At 36.1% G+C, this 22,449-nt stretch overlaps 1 protein-coding gene across 1 annotated transcript in view; it reads left to right on the top strand.

The window, feature by feature from the left end:
* The window catches only part of LOC128660743 (N-acetyllactosaminide beta-1,6-N-acetylglucosaminyl-transferase), a 156,551-nt gene extending 140,119 nt beyond the window's left edge, over window positions 1-16,432 (top strand). The window contains exon 3 of the mRNA XM_053714740.1: window positions 13,937-16,432. Within this exon, the coding sequence (XP_053570715.1) occupies window positions 13,937-14,127 (191 nt within the window). The 3' untranslated portion in view covers window positions 14,128-16,432. The remainder of the gene's footprint in view (window positions 1-13,936) is intronic.
* Window positions 16,433-22,449: the final 6,017 nt, after the last annotated feature.

Here is a 22,449-nt window from a genome sequence, read left to right on the forward strand (position 1 = left end):
AATAGAGGACTGGGAAATACCATCTACAAAATAGAAAATCATCTAAGTGTCTCCAATAGGATGTCTCCACAGCCTTATTCTATCAAATAGTTTGCACTTACCATGTGAACATGTCTTTGTATGGTTTTCAAGGTCAGCAGAATTTAAATATGCCAGACATGATCCCATTGGTATACTTCAATTTCAATCTTGGCTTTTTCCCCACTGTCAGTCTTGGAAATCTTCACTGTCAGGCTTCAAATTGTTCCCTTTCAGTCTTTATATTAAGTCATCTCCCTAATGTAAGAAATTATATATAAAGATTTCATACAAGTGTGTGAATCAGTTCTGTACCCCTCTCCCACCCCCCATTTCATAATAAATATCTATCACTAGCTTACTAAGCCTGTGTATGAACCTGTGTTATTTTCTATCAAGTGTGAAGATGAGTCATATTGAGCAGAACAAACCTCTGTGTGACATTGAACCATAGTCATTCTAGAGTATCCCTTTCTGATTATGTACATAAGTAATGTGTAAACAAAGTTATATTTTTAAAAATGTATGCCATATTATGTATTTGTGTACAAATCATGCCAGCAACAGTCCATACATTTCTACTTACCATCTGATGTCCTCTATAAAAACCAGGTGGCAAAGACTCGCTATAGGACCCAATGCCCAGAGCATCACCTATATTATGAGAAATAAATATTATTCTAACATTTGATCAATACTAACATGTTTGCACAATTCTCTACTTGTCATTTCCCTAGAGTTCACATCTATTGAAAATACTCCAGTGTAACTTCTATTATTTACCGTCTAAAGTGGCGGTTGATGACGTCTGCTCTGACATCAAGTCCCTCGTCCTGGAATTCCCCCTCTAGAACAGGATCATCCTCCTCATCTCTGAGGAGGTCTCTGTCCACCGGGACGGCCTGCAGCATCCCAGCCCGCTGTGCAATATTATGCAGGACGCTACAGGCTACAACGATCTTAGCCACCTTCTTTGGGTTGTACTGGAGTGCTCCTCCAGAACGGTCCAGGCACCTGAATCTCATCTTCAGGAGCCCGAACATCCTTTCAACCACCGCCCTGGTTCTCTTATGAGCCCTATTGTAGCGCTCCTCAAACACATCAGTTGGGCTACGCAAGGGGGTAATGAGCCAAGGCCGGCTCATGTACCCAGAATCACCTATAAATTTAGAACAGAACATAATTCAAACAGAATACTTAAACTAGTATATTGTTGTATAAATATATTTTTTAAAAACCATAATCCATATTAAAAGTTGTCAGAAACATAAAGAAATTAAAAAAAATTATATATAAATCTGTATCTAGCCATTTCATCTAAGCCATGCTACATATGCATATTTCTCCTAAACCAAACCTTGTGTAAAATGCTAACTACATGTTTACATTGCATTCTCTATATGAACACTTAAGGTAAGACATGCTACATATCTGCATTTCAATAAAACTAGACATTAGCAGAAATAGACAATGACAGGGTTAAATTGCATGAGATAATATCTTGCTATTTCATCTAAGCCATGCTACATATGCGTATTTCTCCTAAAACAAACCTTGTGTAAAATGCTAACTACATGTTTACATTGCATTCTCTATATGAACACTTAAGGTAAGACATGCTACATATCTGCATTTCAATAAAACTAGACATTAGCAGAAATAGACAATGACAGGGTTAAATTGCATGAGATAATATCTTGCTATTTCATCTAAGACATGCTACATATGCGTATTTATCCTAAAACAAACCTTGTGTAAAATGCTAACTACATGTTTACATTGCATTCTCTATATGAACACTTAAGGTAAGACATGCTACATATCTGCATTTCAATAAAACTAGACATTAGCAGAAAAAGACAATGACAGGGTTAAATTGCATGAGATAATATCTTGCCATTTCATCTAAGACATGCTACATATGCGTATTTCTCCTAAACCAAACCTTGTGTAAAATGCTAACTACATGTTTACATTGCATTCTCTATATGAACACTTAAGGTAAGACATGCTACATATCTGCATTTCAATAAAACTAGACATTAGCAGAAAAAGACAATGACAGGGTTAAATTGCATGAGATAATATCTTGCCATTTCATCTAAGACATGCTACATATGCGTATTTCTCCTAAACCAAACCTTGTGTAAAATGCTAACTACATGTTTACATTGCATTCTCTATATGAACACTTAAGGTAAGACATGCTACATATCTGCATTTCAATAAAAATAGACATTAGCAGAAAAAGACAATGACAGGGTTAAATTGCATGAGATAATATCTTGCCATTTCATCTAAGACATGCTACATATGCGTATTTCTCCTAAACCAAACCTTGTGTAAAATGCTAACTACATGTTTACATTGCATTCTCTATATGAACACTTAAGGTAAGACATGCTACATATCTGCATTTCAATAAAAATAGACATTAGCGTCGGTAAATAACAAATGGTTAAATTTAATCCTATAGCTGAACATGACGCTAACAGTTAAAAAATACAGGGGCAATTGTCAAAATAATTAACCATGTTGTGCACTAATACTCACCAACGAGATAACCAGGGGGCATTTGTCTTTCCTCAAACTGTCTCCACAGGGACGACAGAGAGAGGATGCGGGCATCATGACAAGCACCTCCAAAATTCGCATACACATGCATAATCCTCATCCGTGCGTCACAAACATACTGCACGTTGAGGCTATGAAAATGTTTGCGATTTCTGAAGGGCAAGTCATCAATTGGAGCACGCAGCGCAATGTGGGTACAATCAATGGCTCCCAAGACATTGGGCAATTGAGCAATATCAAAGAATTCCCGCTTCAGGCGCCTCCAATCACCATCATTCTGTGGGAATCCTATGTATTGCTTACTGATACGTACCATGGCGTTCAGAAAGTTATCAAACACCCCAGAGAATGTACCTTGAGCCAGGCCATGCATGTACAGTTCTCCGGATTGAAAACTCCCGGAGGCCAGGACGTATAGACAGCTTAGCATCTTACTCATGGGGGGAACAGCAGTCCTTATTTGTATACGTGGCTCCAAATGAGGTTTAAGAAGATCGTAAAGGCCAATGAGCTGTTCGCGATCGAGCCGATACTTATCAAAAACCTCAAAGTCACTCATGTTTTCCAAGGTGGGTCTCACCCTGTAGACACGAGGACCTCGAACCAGACGACCCCTTCGTCTCGGTCTGAGCCGCCGAGGCTGCCTGATTCGACCAACAGCTAGTTCGCCAATAGCACCACCAGCAGCGTCTACCATGTCATCGTCATCCATCTTTCAAAACAGCGTAACAAGGTAAGCACTTGATCTGATGTGGATCACAAGTGATGCATTGGCCATGTTGTTTGGGGGATTTATAGTACAATTAGTCCAATGGTAGTGAGTTTGTAATGATTGCTGATTGTATTCACCTGTTTGTATGTGAGCGGCGCCAATGCTTTGACAGTGGGCGTTTATTTGTTGTTTGCTGAAATGTTAGTTTCAAACAATGATTCTCAATGTGAAAGTGTCAAATATCACACATACAGTGCATGTTTGTAATGTTTGATCATATGCGTAATCAATATTTCCTAAACGCGATGTTATAGTAACAAGCACACGTCCAGGCTAACATGAATGAAAGTGCATAGTTGTGTATAATGTGCATCGAATGTGATCGATCAATGTTGCTGCAATATTGTTTGTAAATGATAAAGTAACATCTGTAGTATTGTATATATAAGTGATTTCAGAGCTGTCAATATTGTATGCGTCCCTTTCAAATCGCAATAATAATTCAGAACTTCCCGTCTGTCATCTGTAGTATTGTATATATAAGTGATTGCCGAGCTGTCAATATTGTACGCGTCCCTTTCAAATCGCAATAATAATTCCGAAATTCCCGTCTGCCATCTGTAGTATTGTATATATAAGTGATTGCCGAGCTGTCAATATTGTATGCGTCCCTTTCAAATCGCACTAATACTGAATAACTTCCGGCTGTCATCTGTAGTATTATATATATAAGTGATTGCTGAGATGTCAATATTGTATGCGTCCCTTTCAAATCGCACTAATACTGAATAACTTCCGGCTGTCATCTGTAGTATTGTATATATAAGTGATTGCCGAGATGTGAATATTGTACGCGTCCCTTTCAAATCGCACTAATACTGAATAACTTCCGGCTGTCATCTGTAGTATTATATATATAATTGATTTTCGATCTGACGATATTGTATGCGTCCCATAAAAATTGCACGAATACTGAATAACTTCCGGCTGTCATCTGTAGTATTATATATATAATTGATTTTCGATCTGACGATATTGTATGCGTCCCATAAAAATTGCACGAATACTGAATAACTTCCGGCTGTCATCTGTAGTATTATATATATAATTGATGTGCGATCTGACAATATTTCTGAATTGTCCCATTGAAATCTCCATAATAATGCTGTTCAAAAGTGTGTTTTACGTATATGTTGTATTGTAGTATTGAGTGTTAAAGTTCCTAAAGGGGCGGTACAGTGGTGAATCTGTGATGTGTATGGTTGAATCTTCTAATGACGTCATGATATTATTAACCTGCCTATGTAGTTGTGAAATCCTCATTGTGTTGTTGTATTGTGCTACATTGTTATTGTGTGCTGAATAAAATCTAAATGTGTGCTTTGTGGTTGCGTGATGGGTGATGCGTGTTATGTACATGTACGTATATATTGTGATTGTGTCCCACATATGCTGACTTGTATATAGCGGTCTGGCATTGTTGTTCCTTCCCATAAAGTGACATCTGTAATCTGGTGTAATGATGTTCGTGTTGTACGTAATTCCTAATGGTTTCTGGTGATGGAATCATGATGTTAAAAGTACAGTAAAATCCATATGTTGTGTTTTGTGATTCCTAGAGAGAATGTAATGTGTTTTTCCCCCATCATTTGAATGCACATGTATGAGTGAATGTTAAAAGTAATGTATGTGCATCCATGAGTGATCATGTGTTAAGCCTATGTAGATATGCAGTTGCTGCAAGCATATGAGTTGAATAACAGAAATGCAATAATAAAGGTAAATGAGAGATGTTTCCCATTGTGTAGTGTTTGTGAATCCAGAAATGTGTATTGATTTTTATTTTAATTGTAAATGTAATTTTATTGAAATAATAATGTGTTACTAGTGATGGGGATTTGTAGTTGATGTAATCTAAAAGTGTTAAAAATATTTATGGTGTGGTGAATATTTAATATTAAAAAACATAAGTCCACCATAGGGAAATAGTCATTTCTTTATCTATTTATCATAGCTGGGTCTAACGCATGAAATCATGTATTTTCTAGCGCTGGTATTTGGAGTTTTTCAGTCTACGCTATTTGCGTGCGTTAGGGAAATGAGGGTTTCGCGTGCACGAGCACGTCTTCCCAATAGAAGTCAATGGAGGCTCCAAAGATTTCTATATTTTTTTTTCTAAGACTGGTTTTCCTCGTAAAGTGAGTGACGTCATGAGCTTGTGTGAAAAAGTCGCTAAATCGTGTTCTTTTTGTAATAAATAAATATTTTGTGTATGTAATGTGGTGTATATTGTTTGTATGCATCGATGAGTGTATGTTTGTGATAATGTTATTCGTTAGATGTAGGTATATGAGGGTCTTTTCCCGTATGTCCATGTAAGTCAATGGGAAAATGGATTTGTGTGGATTTTTTTCAAACACCCGAGATCTCGCAACTTTAATCCTTTGTATTTTAAAGAAAAAATAAAAAATACGAAAAATAAAGATAGTGTTGTGTTTGTATGAGTGTAAGTGTACTTTGTGTAATATTTGTTTTGTGATTCGTGGATGTTTTTTTGTGCGGTATATGTTTACTACTGGGTCTGAGGTGGCGGTAGAAAGTTGAGCGTTAGGTGTATTTTGAGTCGCGGTAAATAAACTCTAAATACCGGAGTGCGTAAAAAACCCGCGTTAGGAGCCTCTAACGCTGGTTTTGACGGCTACCACCGAACTCTAAATCTAGGCCTTAGTATGATAAATTTGTATTCCACCTACACTTCCGGTTTCGCTAGTGTTTGTCGTGTTTACTTCCGGTTTTTCTAATGTTGGCTCATATCCTGTGGGTTAGTGATGCTATCATACTTCGATAGCTATCTATTTAGGTATTGACCTAACTCCCTTTGTATGTCATATGGCGACTACTTTATCTTTTAGCTAAAGCTGCCTTTACTTTCATTCTTTCTCTTTATTACCTCTGTTCGGCACATATTAATACTTCCGGTTAGCGCATATTAGCACTTCCGGTTTCGCTATGTCATAGCACTTCCGGTTTCTGTTGTTTTCCGGTATCGTGATTGTCTAATACTTCCGGTTTCGATAGGTTACACTACCACACAGAGACTAGTGTGAGAATAAATCTAAGCTGCCTATTAATAAGTGCTGGATATATGGCGGTATGTTTGGGTACATGAGTGAATATTGTGATGTAACCAAATCCAAGTACCTATGGTATAGTTTGTGTTACCATACTCAGACTCGAGTAAATTAGTAAAACAATTTTAAATTATTTAAAATAATTTAAAATAAAATAATATAAGATAATTAAAATATTAAAATAATCTAAATAATCCAAAATACAGTTCACCAAAAATACAATAAAAATACAATCGGGTTACATGGAATAAGATAAAATAAAATGAAATCAGGATAACACTGATACTAATAGAATGCCATATGGAACTGGCTATACAATGAATACCTCCTAAAATCAGAGTGACAGTAGTACAAATAACTGCTCAAGCTCATATTTCAACAGAATGCCAAATCAAAAATGGTTTCAAATTGCTTAAAATATGTTCAAACTTCTTAAAATACCCCAAACTTTTCTAAAAGCTTTTAGAATATTTTTAAAATACAAAATCCCAGAATTATTATAATCCTCATTGTATTAGTATTTAAAATTAATATTATAATTAAAACTTTAAACATAACATGATTGTAAAACCAGATAGGACCATATAAGGTAGACACTAGATGGGGCCAATGTGTGGGATGCTTCAATAATGGGAGAGGACTGGGAAGACAGTGGAGGTCTCTTTTCTATTACGCACATAGGTAAGTAAACCCGTCTTATAGAAGGGAATCCATGCTATCAGTATACCTACACTTGTCAGGTGGAAAAGACCTGATAGGATCTATGTTTCTGGGTGAGGTGGATAGAAGTGAGCTGTGATTTGATGGAGCATAGGTGACTCTATTAATCAATGATTAAGCTCTATTTTGTGAGGCTGAATAAGTGCGAGAGGTCTTCCCTATTATTCAGACCCTTTGGGTACAAACTGTTCAGTGAGAAAATCCATTTGGACTCGTGTAAGAGTAATTTTTGTTCGTGGTTACCCCCTCTCCAATTTTTTCTCACTATTTCTATTCCACAGAATTTCATATCTCTGATGTTTCCTCCATGTTTTATTGTAAAGTGTTTGTATAGTGCTGTATCTATTCTTTTTTTCTCTATACATAGTATGTGCTCCCTCATTCTGTCTTTCAATTGTCTGGAAGTTTGTCCTACATATTGTAATTTGCATGGACATTCAATAAGATATATGACATTATGGTCTCCACATCTTATTAGATCGTTGATCATAAATTTTTCCTTCATATGTGCAGATGAGAATGAGGTTGTTTTCCAGCCATTTCTGCACGCTTTACAATTCGGGCACGGGAAAAAACCTTTTATCTTCTTGTTATATTGACCTACCACTGCACCCATTTTCTGTTTAGGAACACTCGGTGCCAGTCTGTTCTTTAAATTGTTTGTTTTCCTGTAAATAAATTTCGGGTGTGGCATTAGTAATTCTCCCAAGACATCATCGTCTTTTAAAAGTGGCCAGTGCTTTCTGTAGATCTTCTCTATGATGTGTTTGTTTTCACAGTATTCTGTGATAAGCGGGACATCTATACTGTCTTCGGATGTCACTGTCCTCTCTCTGGTTTTATATTTTAGGAGGGTTTTTCTATCAATGGCTTTGACTTCTTTGATTTTTTCTTCCAGTAATGTCTCTTTATATCCTCTGTCGATAAATCTTTGTTTTAGTACCTGGGTTTGTTCTTCCCACTTTGTCGGATCCGAGCAGTTCTTTTTAAGCCTCAAGAGTTGTCCCTTGGGGATGTTTTCCTTCCAAGCTTTGTGGTGGCAGCTTTCGTTATGAATGTAATTGTTACAGTCAACCTCCTTGAAGAAGGTCGAAGTAACAAATTGACCATTCTCTATATCTATTTTGAGATCCAGGAAGTGTATAGACTTTCTATTGCATTCATAGGTGAATTTCAGATTTTTTTGTATTCATATTCATAACTTCTATGCTGTAATGCAAATCCTCCATAGAACCCTTCCAGATGAGAAAAATGTCATCAATGTATCTTACGTAGAGGACCAGGTCCGCGCTCGCTGGGCATGATTCCCAGAAGATTTGCTCCCACCGGAAGTATTAATATGTGCCGAACAGAGGTAATAAAGAGAAAGAATGAAAGTAAAGGCAGCTTTAGCTAAAAGATAAAGTAGTCGCCATATGACATACAAAGGGAGTTAGGTCAATACCTAAATAGATAGCTATCGAAGTATGATAGCATCACTAACCCACAGGATATGAGCCAACATTAGAAAAACCAGAAGTAAACACGACAAACACTAGCGAAACCGGAAGTGTAGGTGGAATACAAATTTATCATACTTAGGATGCCAACTAAGGGCACATAGACAAAGCAAATAGCCCAAATTGAAATGGCCCCAAGAACACAATAATAGTTAAGACTCATAAATTAATATTTTGATTTTTTAAGAGTACATTTTAAAACTAAACTTTTGCCCATACCCACAATGCACCTAACAGGAAGGGGGCGTGGCCTACTAGCTTTTTGGCGCCCAAACATTAGCAACAGCTCCTATAAATTCTCTCAGCTTACTCACAATGTTAGTCTTGATAAAGGCCAGGAGTACATGGCCGAAACGCGTCGACTGATTTGAGTAAGCATAATACTGATATACCCACTTAACAGTTTGTATATATTATAGTATTGTTTGTTTTCTTTACAGGTTTTTGCACAATGTTATTTGGTTTTTGATTGGGTCATACTGAGCTACAACTTCATTGCACAGAAATCACTATATCACATTGGACACTTTTTTAATCACCTTGAATACTCACTTTTTGCCACATAAACTGGAGGATTCTCACATTTTTTGCAAGGTTACACATTTTTTCTACATTTTTCTACATTTTTTCTACATTTTTTCTACATTTTTTTCCCCTTTTTTTCACATTAAGTGATCACACATTTTTGGATTTTCCATTTTCTCACCATTTCAGGCACAGGACACACACTGCTTTGGAATTATTTCAGAATTGGTCACGGACAGAGACACTAATTTTTTTTTTGCCATATTGTGATTTAATTGGACAAATATAACCATAAGAACATTTACCACCATCTGGACTGTTTCTAAATAAACTACTCCAATTAGGACACGTGGCCTAATTAGGATACTTGGTCTATAAGATCAATTATTGCAAAAAGGTTTTTATTGTGCATTCCCATTTGCATTTATTTTATTGTAACATGGATCCATGATTTTATATGATTGTTATTTTTATTTCTATTTTTAGGATTGTGTATGTTTTTAAGTAGATCTGAGATATTTTAACATTTTTGTGTGGATTAAACATTGATATACATTCTTAAAGTTTACAACTAATTTATAGTTATTATACTATTTGTACATCGATTCCACCAACGTCAACAAGAGAACCTACATTGTGGACACCGCTCTATCAGTCTAACAGGTGTCCCCAGTCCCTACCTCAGCCTTTTTTGGCGCTCACCTCCACCCCCAAATAACCTGATATGTTCATCTGTTTCACCTGTTAATAGACAATTGTTAGAGTTTTGTATTCATATGTTTGATTTACTGTTTAACCAATTCCCTCTGTGACTCTGGAATGACAGGTTGTGTAAATATGTGTGCTGCTTTTAAATAAAGTGTTCATTTTGTGTTCAGAGTATTGCCTCAGTTCTGTTTACCTCTATAACTTTAGACTGCGGTCAAAGGGACATACCAGGAGTTATTGCTCTGGATAAAGGGAGGTCCAGAACAAGGGAAGTGTCCTGACGGAGGTACTCATTTCTGGTACCAGGTGGTTCCATTTTTACCTGCTAACGTGTATTAAGTAGTTTACAAACAGTTCATTTAGCTTTACTTTGTCATCTGAAATAGCCGATTTTGCCTGTTGAAACTGGAACCTATACTAAAAATGTCAGTACTGGCAATGTAAGCTATAGAAAATGTATGTAAGCATGTTGCAGCAGAATAAATCAACCTCTCAGTGAGAGTGAGATGAGCCCAGCTTATATGAAATAGTGCTTCTGCACCAGCTGCTTGCCTGAATACATTGCCCCTATATCTGTTTTTTTATTATCAATAACAGAACATGGTTACTAATTATCTGAATACTTTAAAATAATGCACTTAACTGCTGAGCCATTTCAAACCCACTGGATGAAGCATTTTTTTAGATTTTTTTGTGTACTTTGTCTATGAGTTACCCTAAGAGATCCTACTTTTTCAGAAAATACTTTTAGTTTGCAGAAATACCCAAAAATGGCAGTACACAAAATGCAAAGTTATTCATTATTTATAGCTTACACAGGTGACAACAGCAAGTGACTTTACTTTCTAATTCTTGGAATCAGATATTTTGTAATTCTACATTTAGCACCAACCCACTTTCTTAAAGCAGCAAAATGTATGATTCTGTATTTAGACCCTGCAATAAAAATGTAGAAAATGTAAGTAATGTTATTTTTTTTTTTATCAGCTTGTACTAGGCTTGTGCATTCAGATAATTCATGATGATCCGAATATGGAAGAAGACGGCCACTCCCGGCATGTGGCTTTATCTGACCCTGATTTCTTCTTGTGAAATTGCAACATGCTAAGATCTGAATTTGCACATATCTAGTGTGTTGCAAAAATACCCTAATTCCACAAGCACAAATGATCTGAATGCACATACCTAGCTTGTACTATATTGCGCTTTGTGCAGTTAAGTACAATCGCACATCTAATTAATTAAAGGGACACTGAACCCAAATTTTTTCTTTTGTGATTCAGATAAAGCATGAAATTTTAAGCAACTTTTTAATTTACTCCTATTAGCAAATGTTCTTCATTCTCTTGGTATCTTTATTTGAAAAGCAAGAATGTAAGTTTAGATGCCGGCCCATTATTGGAGAACAACCTGGGTTGTTCTTGCTGATTGGCTGATAATTCATCCACCAATAAACAAGTGCTGTACAGGGTTCTGGACTTTCTTTTTCAAATAAAGATAGCAAGAGAACGAAGAAAAATTGATAATAGGAGTAAATTAGAAAGTTGCTTAAAATTGCATGCTTTATCTGAATCACAAAAGAAAAAATTTGGGTTCAGTATCCCTTTAACCCCTTAATGACCGAGGACGTGCAGGGTACGTCCTCAAAAAAAAGGCAGTTACTGCCTGAGAACGTACCCTGCACGTCCTCGGTTTGGAAAGCAGCTGGAAGCGATCCTGCTCGCTTCCAGCTGCTTTCCGGTTATTGCAGTGATGCCTCGATATCGAGGCATCCTGCAATAACCATTTGTAGCCATCCGGTGCAGAGAGAGCCACTCTGTGGCCCTCTCTGCACCGGACATTAACGGCTACGTTCGTTGGTGGGTGGGAGCCGGTATGGGAGGTGGGTGGCGGCCATCGATGGCCTTTGTGATGCGGAGGGGGGCGGGATCGGGGGCGGAGACGACCGGGGGGACGCGCACGGACGCGCGCGCGTGCACGGGGAGGCCGGGCGGGCGCGTGCACGGGGAGGGAGCGGGTGGGAACCACTACCTACAGAAAATGTTTATGTTAGAAGTGGGGATCAAAGGGGTTAATATGGTTTTTTTGGTGATCGGTTTGGCTGGTGGGGTATTGGACTGTGGGGGGGAAGCTACACTACAGAAACAAAAAGTAAAACATAAAAAATAAAACATTTTTATTTGCAAACTGGGTACTGGCAGACAGCTGCCAGTACCCAAGATGGCCCCAATAAGGCAGAGGGGGAGGGTTAGGGAGCTATTTTGGGGGGATCAGGGAGGTTGGGGGCTAAGGGGGGACCCTACATAGCAGCATATGTAAATATGCTTAAAAAAAAATATATATTTTTTTTTTTTATACCTTTTATTTTAGTACTGGCAGACTTTCTGCCAGTACTTAAGATGGCGGGGACAATTGTGGGGTGGGGGAGGGAAGAGTGCTGTTTGGGAGGGATCAGGGGGTGGGATGTGTCAGGTGGGAGTCTGATCTCTACACTAAAGCTAAAATTAACCCTGCAAGCTCCCTACAAACTACCTAATTAACCCCTTCACTGCTGGCCATAATACACATGTGATGCGCAGCAGCATTTAGCGGCCTTATAATTACCAAAAAGCAACGCCAAAGCCATATATGTCTGCTATTTATGAACAAAGGGGATCCCAGAGAAGCATTTAAAACCATTTGTGCCATAATTGCACAAGCTGTTTGTAAATAATTTTAGTGAAAAACCTAAAGTTTGAAAAAGTGAACAATTTTTTTTTATTTGATTGCTTTTGGCGGTGAAATGGTGGCATGAAATATACCAAAATGGGCCTAGATCAATACTTGGGGTTGTCTACTACACTACACTAGAGCTAAAATTAACCCTAGAAGCTCCCTACATGCTCCCTAATTAACCCATTCACTGCTGGGCATAATACACGGTTGGTGCGCAGTGGCATTTAGCAGCCTTCTAATTACCAAAAAGCAAAGCCAAAGCCATATATGTCTGCTATTTATGAACAAAGGGGATCCCAGAGAAGCATTTACAATCATTTATTCCATAATTTCATGAGTTGTTTGTAAATAATTTCAGTGAGAAACCTAAAGTTTGTGAAAAAATTTGTGAAAAAGTAAAATAATTTTTTTATTTGATCGCATTCGGCGGTGAAATGGTGCCATGAAATATACCAAAATGGGCCTAGATCAATACTTTGGGATGTCTTCTAAAAAAAAATATATACATGTCAATGGATATTCAGAGATTCCTGAAAGATATTAGTGTCCCAATGTAACTAGCGCTAATTTTGAAAAAAAGTGGTTTGGAAATGGCAAAGTGCTACTTGTACTTATAGCCCTATAACTTGCAAAAAAAGTAAAGAACATGTAAACATTGGGTATTTCTAAACTCAGGACAAAATTTAGAAACTATTTAGCATGGGTGTTTTTTGGTGGTTGTAGATGTGTAACAGATTTTGGGGGTCAAAGTTAGAAAAAGTGTGTTTTTTTCCATTTTTTCCTCATATTTTATAATATTTTTTATAGTAAATTATAAGATATGATGAAAATAATGGTATATTTTGAAAGTCCATTTAATGGCGAGAAAAACGGTATATAATATGTGTGGGTACAGTAAATGAGTAAGAGGAAAATTACAGCTAAACACAAACACCACAAAAATGTAAAAATAGCCTTGGTCCCAAACGGACAGAAAATGGAAAAGTGCTGTGGTCATTAAGGGGTTAAATTATACAGAGGGGTGTGGTAATCAAATTCAAGCTTTTCTTCTATGTTGCATATATGAGGCGTGGGGATATTTAGAAAATATTGTGAGGACTTTTCCAGCTTTTGAGCATTGATGGAAGTTTTTCACTTTGAAATATGCTGTCTGGTTTTTAATAGCTTTGATAGGTTGCAATAAAATAAAATGCTTTCAATGTCTCACTGTTATTCATTTATTATCCTGATTTTATTTACCTTTATTATAGTAAAAAAAATTAAAAGTAAAGTACTGCAATATAAAAATAATGTAAACAATTTTATTTTTAATATTTTTTTGTTTCATTCTTTAGGTCATTATATACGGGATATTTGCATCTATGGAACGGGCGACCTTCAGTGGCTTAGTAATTCCAAAAGTATTTTTGCTAACAAATTTGAACTAAAAAGTTATCCCCCCACTTTGGAGTGTCTGGATATGTGGATCCGAGAGAGAACATTAAATCAGAGTGAGATAACTGTACAGACGGACTGGTATTTATAAGCAGTGCCCTCAGATAACCATAACAATGAGGAATGAAACAAGTATTCTTGGAAGGAAGAGAATTCAAACACACTCTCTATGCTGGATTGTTCCTAAATTGTTTTTAAAGGTCACCTACTTGTGTTCATAAAGTATCAGATAAATATTAATATTGCACTTGTCAATGGGGTAAGGGTCCAAATGGACAAATAGGGCAATATTTCAGTCCTGTCCCAAATACATACTGTTAAACTTGTTGTTCTTGCTTCTTATGCTCGATCCTACTGTAAAACCTCCACAGCAAAAGGTAATCGCACCTCATATTACTATTTTTAACAGTGTTAAAACCAGTAGTCTATTTTTGCTGTCCTAGGCAATGGGGAATGTATGGCCGCCTGAACTCCTAATATTTCTAGCTGATAGTTGTCTCATATCTTTCCTATAACTGGAGGTCAAGGACCCAAAGGTGAACTTTTCACCTGTAGCTTCGAAAAATTTACATTCGTTTTAATGAAAACAAACTTAAGTGTTTATGAAAATTTGAATAGTGCAGGGATCAAATATTTGGGGTAAGGCATTTCCTCAATTATTTGTTAAAAATATTTTGTCCGAAACTATTTTTTCCCCTGCACATCCGAGTAAATGATAAACAATGTACACTGTCAATGATAAAACAATTTTATTTTAATGCCCTCATCAAATGAAAGCTAAATCAAAGTAGTCACACATAGTAATTATCTCTTGCAGCCAAAGTGATAATAGTAAGGCACTTTGGTATTAACCACACTTGTGTATTTTTATAGCGATTACCCATTCTTAAGACAATAAAAAGTGGTTAAACTAACTCACCCCTTCTGAATATATCTGTGCATTTAAACGGTGGCACACGCTAGTAAGATAACTTTATTAACACATGAGTGCGCTCTCTCTCTCTCTCTCTCTCTATATATATATATATATATATACATATATATGCTTAATTAAATGTATAATTACTATACATATATAAAAGTTTATATATAGATAAATACTTCAGAGCTTGCTACACTTTAGTAATTTACAAGCAGTAGAAACATGTACCTCAGTATCATGTCTAAAAATGGTGGCATGGTTCATATTTTTGTCATGTTAATAAGCTAATGTGGATCACTTGAGTTTACATTTACTGTGCATACTACACAATTGGTATGTTCTGTTTAAGTGTGTTATGTTTTAACACTTTATTAGTCATCTAGAAGTGTAAACTGGGGGGCAAGTATGTAAATATATTTCAAGTAGTTTCATGCTGCTATTTTATGTCTTTAGTAAACCACAAATATTACATTAAAACTAATTCTGCTAACAGTTTTACAAAGCACCATGGTTTAGTTATGGGCTGGAGGAAAGTGCTATAGAGAGTTGGCAGACTTTTTGATACATAATAAAGGGAATGGGATATTTTTATAAACAGCTACAATATCCAGATTATATCTACTCCTGTTGATATAGTTAATGAGACTTGAAACCTCAACATTTTCTTTCATGATTCAGATAGAGCATGCCATTTTAAATAACTTTCTTATTTACTTCTATTATCAGATGTTCTTTGTTCTCTTGGTATTTTTGTTGAAAAGCAGGGATGTAAGCTCAGAAGTGTGCACGTATCAGGAGCATTAAATGGCAGCAGTTTTGCAAGAATGTTATACATTAGCAAGAACACTAGATGGCAGCACTATTTCCTGCCATGTAGTGTGTCAGACACCTAACTAGGTATCTCAGAATTAAGCAAATTTGACAACAGAAGTAAAATGGAAAATTTTAAAAATTGTGTGCTCTGTTTGATTAACAAAAGAAAATGTTTGGGTCTCTTATCCCTTTAAGGTTAAACACCATAGTAACATTTTGAACAAAGCACATATAGGAATGAAAGAAAAAAAATATTAAATTCAATATTCATTTCATAAAATGATGATGATCGACAGTCCTCCATAACATATGGGATATATTTGCCGCCACTAGGAGGCAGGTCAAGAACCTATATCAGAGCTTAAAATCCCTCCCACATCCCATCTCTTTCTTAGTTTTGTTCTTGGCCTCATAGGAGATGGTTGAGAATAGAGGTTCTTCCAGCTATTTGCTTATGGATTACAAATTGGGAGCCCAGACCTATATGAGACCCAGAATCCATTGGGAATAGCATTTACAAAGAAGACAGAAAAGACTCTTTGGAGCATCTGAATGATACAGGGACACAGAAATACCCTGTTATATACACAGCATTTCCTTATTGGACTTCAAGCATAACTACCCTCAGGCATTGCAGGGACCCGTCCCTAGCCCCCCCCCCCCCCCCGAGTGACTCCTGTATTTCCTACTGCAATTCACTGTGTTACTCGATAACTGCACTGGATGGGCTCTCTACTGGATACTGCTGCATTGACATTGACATGCTTGGTAAGCCAGTGGAGGGGTTCTGCGTAGGGTAAGTAACTTTAAACAGTACACATACAGAGGCTATTTGTAGGTACTCTGACACAGGTACAGCATAGCCAGGGGACTTAACCTGCTCTCCTCATAACACATTTTTTCTTTCTTTTAGGACCCTAACGGTTCTATCATCATTGGGAACATTATCAGGGAAGCTTTTGACCCTTTACAGCCCTCAGCAACTCTGTGTTTTTGTGGGCACTTTTATTATTTAGGTGTATGGCCCTTTAAGAAGGAGGAGGCTCCAGTTAGGCTGGGGATCAATCTTTTGAAATTTTCAAAAGGTTATTATGCTTAGTATACAATTATTTATTAAAAGTTAACCAAAAGTGTTTTTACTATGATATCTGAACACAGGCTTTTCTCCTGGTGGTAGCTCCGCCCCTCAGTGCCCCCAAGCATTGTACTCCCACCATTGCCAGTGGATGTAAACAGATAGTTTTTTTATGTCAGTCTGAATTTTATATACTGTTGTACATTTCATGCTCTTTGGAATATTATTTGCAGTAATATACATCATGCAGGTTATTTACAACATTGGGATATCCAAATCGCTAAAAGCTGTCTATGTGCATTGCATGTTCAGCAGTAAATAATACATTTTACATAGGCAGAACCCTGTCTCTGTAGATATGCAAGACATTACATGTCCTATGCTATTAGTTTACCACCCGTGTTGGATAAAATCTTGCCAGTGCTCAGAATCAGGACATTTCAGCTGCTTCTTATCTGAATGTCATTCTAGTGCAAGCATATTTCCTGTTAATAGCTATTGCTTATACTCTTCAATGTCTGTCTTTATTCAAGACCATGGTTGGAGTATTGATGTACCCCAAAGGCTCATTATATCCTGTTATAAGGGTAGAATTTACAGGAGTCATGTTAGACTCAATCCTTATGCATCTAGTTTCCTAACGGAACTTTACAATGTAGTATTCAGAGGATGTGTCTCTTCCTGCCATGAACTATCTATCATTGGTAGCTCAGTGCATGGTGGTGGTGGGACTTATGGTAGCTGCTTCAGACGCAGTTTATTTTGCTCCATTTTCACTTGAAACTTCTTCTATGACTTGCTTCCTTCATGGTCAAATAATTATTTTTATTTGGCATACAGATTGCTTTAGGTTTTCCGTCAGTCAATCATTTTCTTGAGGACACAAAGTCTGTCTTTGACCCTTGATTTTTCCTTCGTCAGTCTTGGCATATTTTGCAACGTATGCCAGAGTGCAAGGAGTCTGGTTTCCTTTAGAGGCAAGGTTACCAATCAACATTCTGGAACTTCGGGTGATATTCGGGCTCTCAGCTCTGGCCCCTATTGAGGGAGGAAAAGTTTATTCATCGCCAGTTGGACAGCATCTCGGCGGTAGCCTTCATGATTCATCAAGGGGATATCCGTCCACTGGCCATGCAGGAAGTGTCTAAAACTATGTCTTAGGCAGAGAGTGCTCATTGCTCCCTTTTGGAAATTCACATACCAGGTGTGAACAACTGGGAGGTGGATCATCTAAGCAGTCAATCGGTCCATCTAAGAGAGGGGTTTTGCCATTTGGACAATTTCAATCGCTCAGAGTTCCTAATGGTTTTGCAGGACATAGATCTGATGACCTCTCATTTAAATCACATGCTTCCAAGCTATTGTGCAAGCTCAAAGGATTCAAAGACTCTCCTAATAGACCCCTTGGTGTGTCCATGGGACTTTCATCTATCATACCTGTTTCCAAGAATCATACTTGAACCATAAAGGAGTCAAGGTCAGTAATATTAATTGCTCCAGCCTGACTCCGCAGGGATTGGTATGCAGATATAGTGCAGATGGTTCTTTTTTTCATCAGGATCTCTAATCTCTACATTTAATGGCGTATAACTTGAACGCCTAGTTTTGAGACATAGAGGTTCTGCAGATTTGGTTATTGAATCTTTGATGCAGGCTAGAAAGCCTATAACACAAAGGATTTATCACTGCATTTGGAAGGCATTTTTAAATAGTGTTATTCCAGAAGGGTTTATTGATATTCCTTTAGGATTCTTAGACTCCTTCAGTTTTTCACAGGATGGCTTTGACAAGGATTTGTCTGCTAATTCCTAAAAGGTTACATTTCTGCTTTGTCTGGTTTTTTTTATGGGAAGTTGGCTAAAATTCCTGAGGTTCAGACTTTTGTCCAGGTATTAGTTAGAATTAATTTTCTCTGCATTCAATGTTCTTTGTATACTTTTACCTTGGAGAGTACTCTTACTTTTAGCAATCTCTTCAGCAAGGAGAGCTTCTTAGTTGTTAACCGTGTCTTGTGATTCTCCATTATTCACAAGGAGAAGGCTATACTTTGTCTTAAATATGATTTTTCCTTCTAAGATAGTTTCTAAGGAAAATACCAATCAAGAAATGGTTGTTCCTTCATTGTGATCAGATCCTGCTTACTCTAAGTAGTCACTATTACATTATCTTAAGGTAGTTAGCGCTTTGAAGTTCTATCTCCATGGTCCTAAAGAATCCAGACAAACTTCTAGTTTGTTTTCTCTACTTTATGACTTGTAAAGAGCAGAAAGCTACTAAGGTAGTGTGAATCACAAGGCTTATTTAAATGCGGGAAAGTCGTCTCATAAGCATGTTACAGCTTTTCTCAAAAGAAGTTGCAATATTTTAGTGGTTTTGTTTTTTAATTATGAATCTTAGGAGCTGATTTGCAAATCTGGAACATGTCTTCTCTGTGTATATTTTTATCGCTTTAAAGTTTTGCTTTTTCTCAAGCAGCTTTTGACAGGATGGTCCTTTAGGCCACAGTGTCAGCTAATTAAGAACTTCTAGAAACAATTGTCTCACCCTTTCCGTAACATAGACCATCGGGTTGGGTATTAATCCCATATGTTATGGAGGACTGTGGACATCATCATTTTACGAAAGAAAACAAAATTTATTCTTACATGATAAATTATTTTCTTTCGGAATGATGATGTCCACAGGCTCCACCGTTTAAACTTTTGGGCGACAGTTCTAATGACACCTCTGAAGACCCTGCTTTGTCTTTCCTACCTATATGTTTCCTATTCTCTACTCGGCTATGCGTTAAACTAAGAGAGAGATGGTAGATGGGAGGGATTTTAATCTCTGATATGGATTCTTAACCTCCTCCTAGTGGCGGGAAATATATCCCATATCTTATGGAGGACTGTGGACCATCATCATTCCCAAAGAAAATAATCAGATAAGCTTAAATTTTGTTTTAATTCCCTATAAATTCTTCAAATTAATTAATGAAAAAGCTTTGAAATATACAATTATTATTTATGTTGCTAGCTTTTGCTTTAAAAACTTTTTTTTGTTTGCTATAAAAATTGTGCCTTAGAGAGGCTGAAAGTCATATTCTTAACGTAAGAATTCAGAAAAAAATGCAAACTACCTGGCCAGCTACATACTACACGTGACTGCACAGGCTAATATAAAGCTTGCCTTAATTTGCCACAGTCATTGGAAATAACTAGTGTTTTCAAGTACTTTGCATATAATTCTAAAGTGTTTTTTTATTATTATTATTTTAAATCACATATTGTGTAGGCAGTTGTTAATTTCTGATATATACTATGCATATATAAAACAAATATTTTAATGTCCCTTAAATGGCTGACTGAACAGTTTTAAGCTGCAAGCTTTCAAGATACTGAAATCCCTTTGTCAGGAAACTGTTCAACCTAAAACTTTTATATTTAATTTATTTAATCCAGCTTACATAAAAGTACCACATTAGTGTAAATGTTGCATTGTAAGTACTATATTTAATTTATTTAATCCATTTTACATAAAAGTACCACATTAGTGTAAATGTTGCACTGCAGTTACTATATTTAATTTATTTAATCCAGCGGACATACAAGTGCCACACTGGTGTAAATGTTGCATTGTAAGTACTATAAGTGTGAAGAGACAAAAATAACTGTACATGGTAATAATTAAATAAGACTCATAATTTTATTTATTTAGATATGTTTAAAGAGAATAAATGTTGGTATATAAATGTAGTTATAAGTTATTAATACATCTGGCTGTTTCATTTGTGTATAAACTTAAAGGGTAAGGTTGGCTGCAACAATGCAAAATAGTGCAATGAATCCTTTCTGTGAGCCATTGAGTTACTGTAAATATAGGTATACCCTTAATGCACAAGTATTTTTGTAGCCTGTGAAAGAATATGAATCTGATGCAATAGCACCAGAACTCCATAACATTTTAAATTTATTTGCACTGATTTCATTTTATGTTGTATAACTCGGTTCAAGTGCTGTATTAAACTGAGCATTGTAAAAATTAATGTATTCATTAAAATGTAGAACTACTAAGTTCCTATTACATTTAACACCATAACTAAAAAAAAAATATTTGATATCTATTATTCTCTTTTCTGTAAATTATTTGCAGTTACTGGTACAAGTTGTCTGTTCTTCACAAACGTCAGCACAAGCAGAAGATAATTTTGAAATTAGTAGTGCCAGGATTTACATAGACAATGCTAATAGACTGAACTAATGTACTACTAAATTATTCTTTTAGGAATCTGCAAAATCTCAGTTGCATTGGAAGTTCATTTTACAAACATATTAGTTGGAAATGTATTTTCTGGAATGTTTTTGTAAAAATGTGATCTATGCTTGCCCTATTAAGATCTTGGCAAATACCCTGAACTAATGTTTATTGGCCAGTATCTGTTATGTGGTAGACCTAAAAGAGCTATTTTCACTGTGTGTAATCTCTTGCTAACTATGGTGCATTATACATGACTATTATTTTTTTATCATGTTCATTTTAAGTAGACAGGAAGGGAGATAGTTACTCAGTGATTGTATCGAAGTTTAAGGAAGTATACACATACACTGTGATTAAAAAAACTCACTTTTTATTTTAATACTTTATAAATGATCCTAACGCAGTATAACACTGATAATTTAATTGCTGCTGCAACTTCCTGTGAGTTTTCAGCAACTTCCTTGGTGGGCAAGGTGAGCAGGCCTTTATTTATGTGTTCTTGGAAATTGTACAGGCATCAGCTTTCTACTCTGTATTGCAAATGATTTATCTCTTTCTAAGTGAATTATGGCAACAAGTCTCAAGAATGGGAGAATTCTCAATAGCCAAAGTTCATCTACATAGTTGCAGAATATTTAGAGACACTGACAATCAGTAGTAGCGGTTTGTTAATTTTAAAGTCACATAATGTCATATAAGGTGAAAAGTCCATTTAAATGTTCACCATGCACATGGAAGAGTTTAAAGAGGTTATGATCTGATGGAACTGATAGATTTATGGGCTGTCTTTTCATATGGTGGATTTTAGATTATAAGATTCTCATTTGAATTTTTGTGTTTTCTGTTTGTAAAATGTATTTTTTTTTTTTATTTCAATTACTGTAATCCTAACCCTCAGTCCTTTTTATTATTAAGTTATGTTTGTGTAGAAGAACTATCTAAGAATGTATAAATAATCTATTAAATTGTATTTTATTTGTTAATGGAAAATTATGTAATCCAAAAAAATAAACTTATTTTTTTATGAAGCATGGGTGTTACTCAGTTTGTGTGTGTTAATTCTCATAATAATTCTCCAGAATTATAATATATATATATATATTAAAGCTTTCTAAATGTAATGTTAGTATTTTTTATATTCTGTGTTCACTGGTCCTATCCAGTGATAAAACAAATTATATTGGTCTTAGGTAGTTTTGAAGATGGGCAATATTATAATGCCAAATAGAAAGTAATATATTTACTACAAAAACAAAGAGAGCGCACAAAAAACTCTAAGCGCTGTTTTTTGTCTCACATTCAAGTATAATACTTAAATGTGAGACAAAAAACAGCGCCTGAAGGATTTCAGTGAATATATCCAG

Source organism: Bombina bombina, chromosome 5 (genome assembly GCF_027579735.1).
Source record: "Bombina bombina isolate aBomBom1 chromosome 5, aBomBom1.pri, whole genome shotgun sequence".
Classification (NCBI taxonomy): Eukaryota; Metazoa; Chordata; class Amphibia; order Anura; family Bombinatoridae; genus Bombina; species Bombina bombina.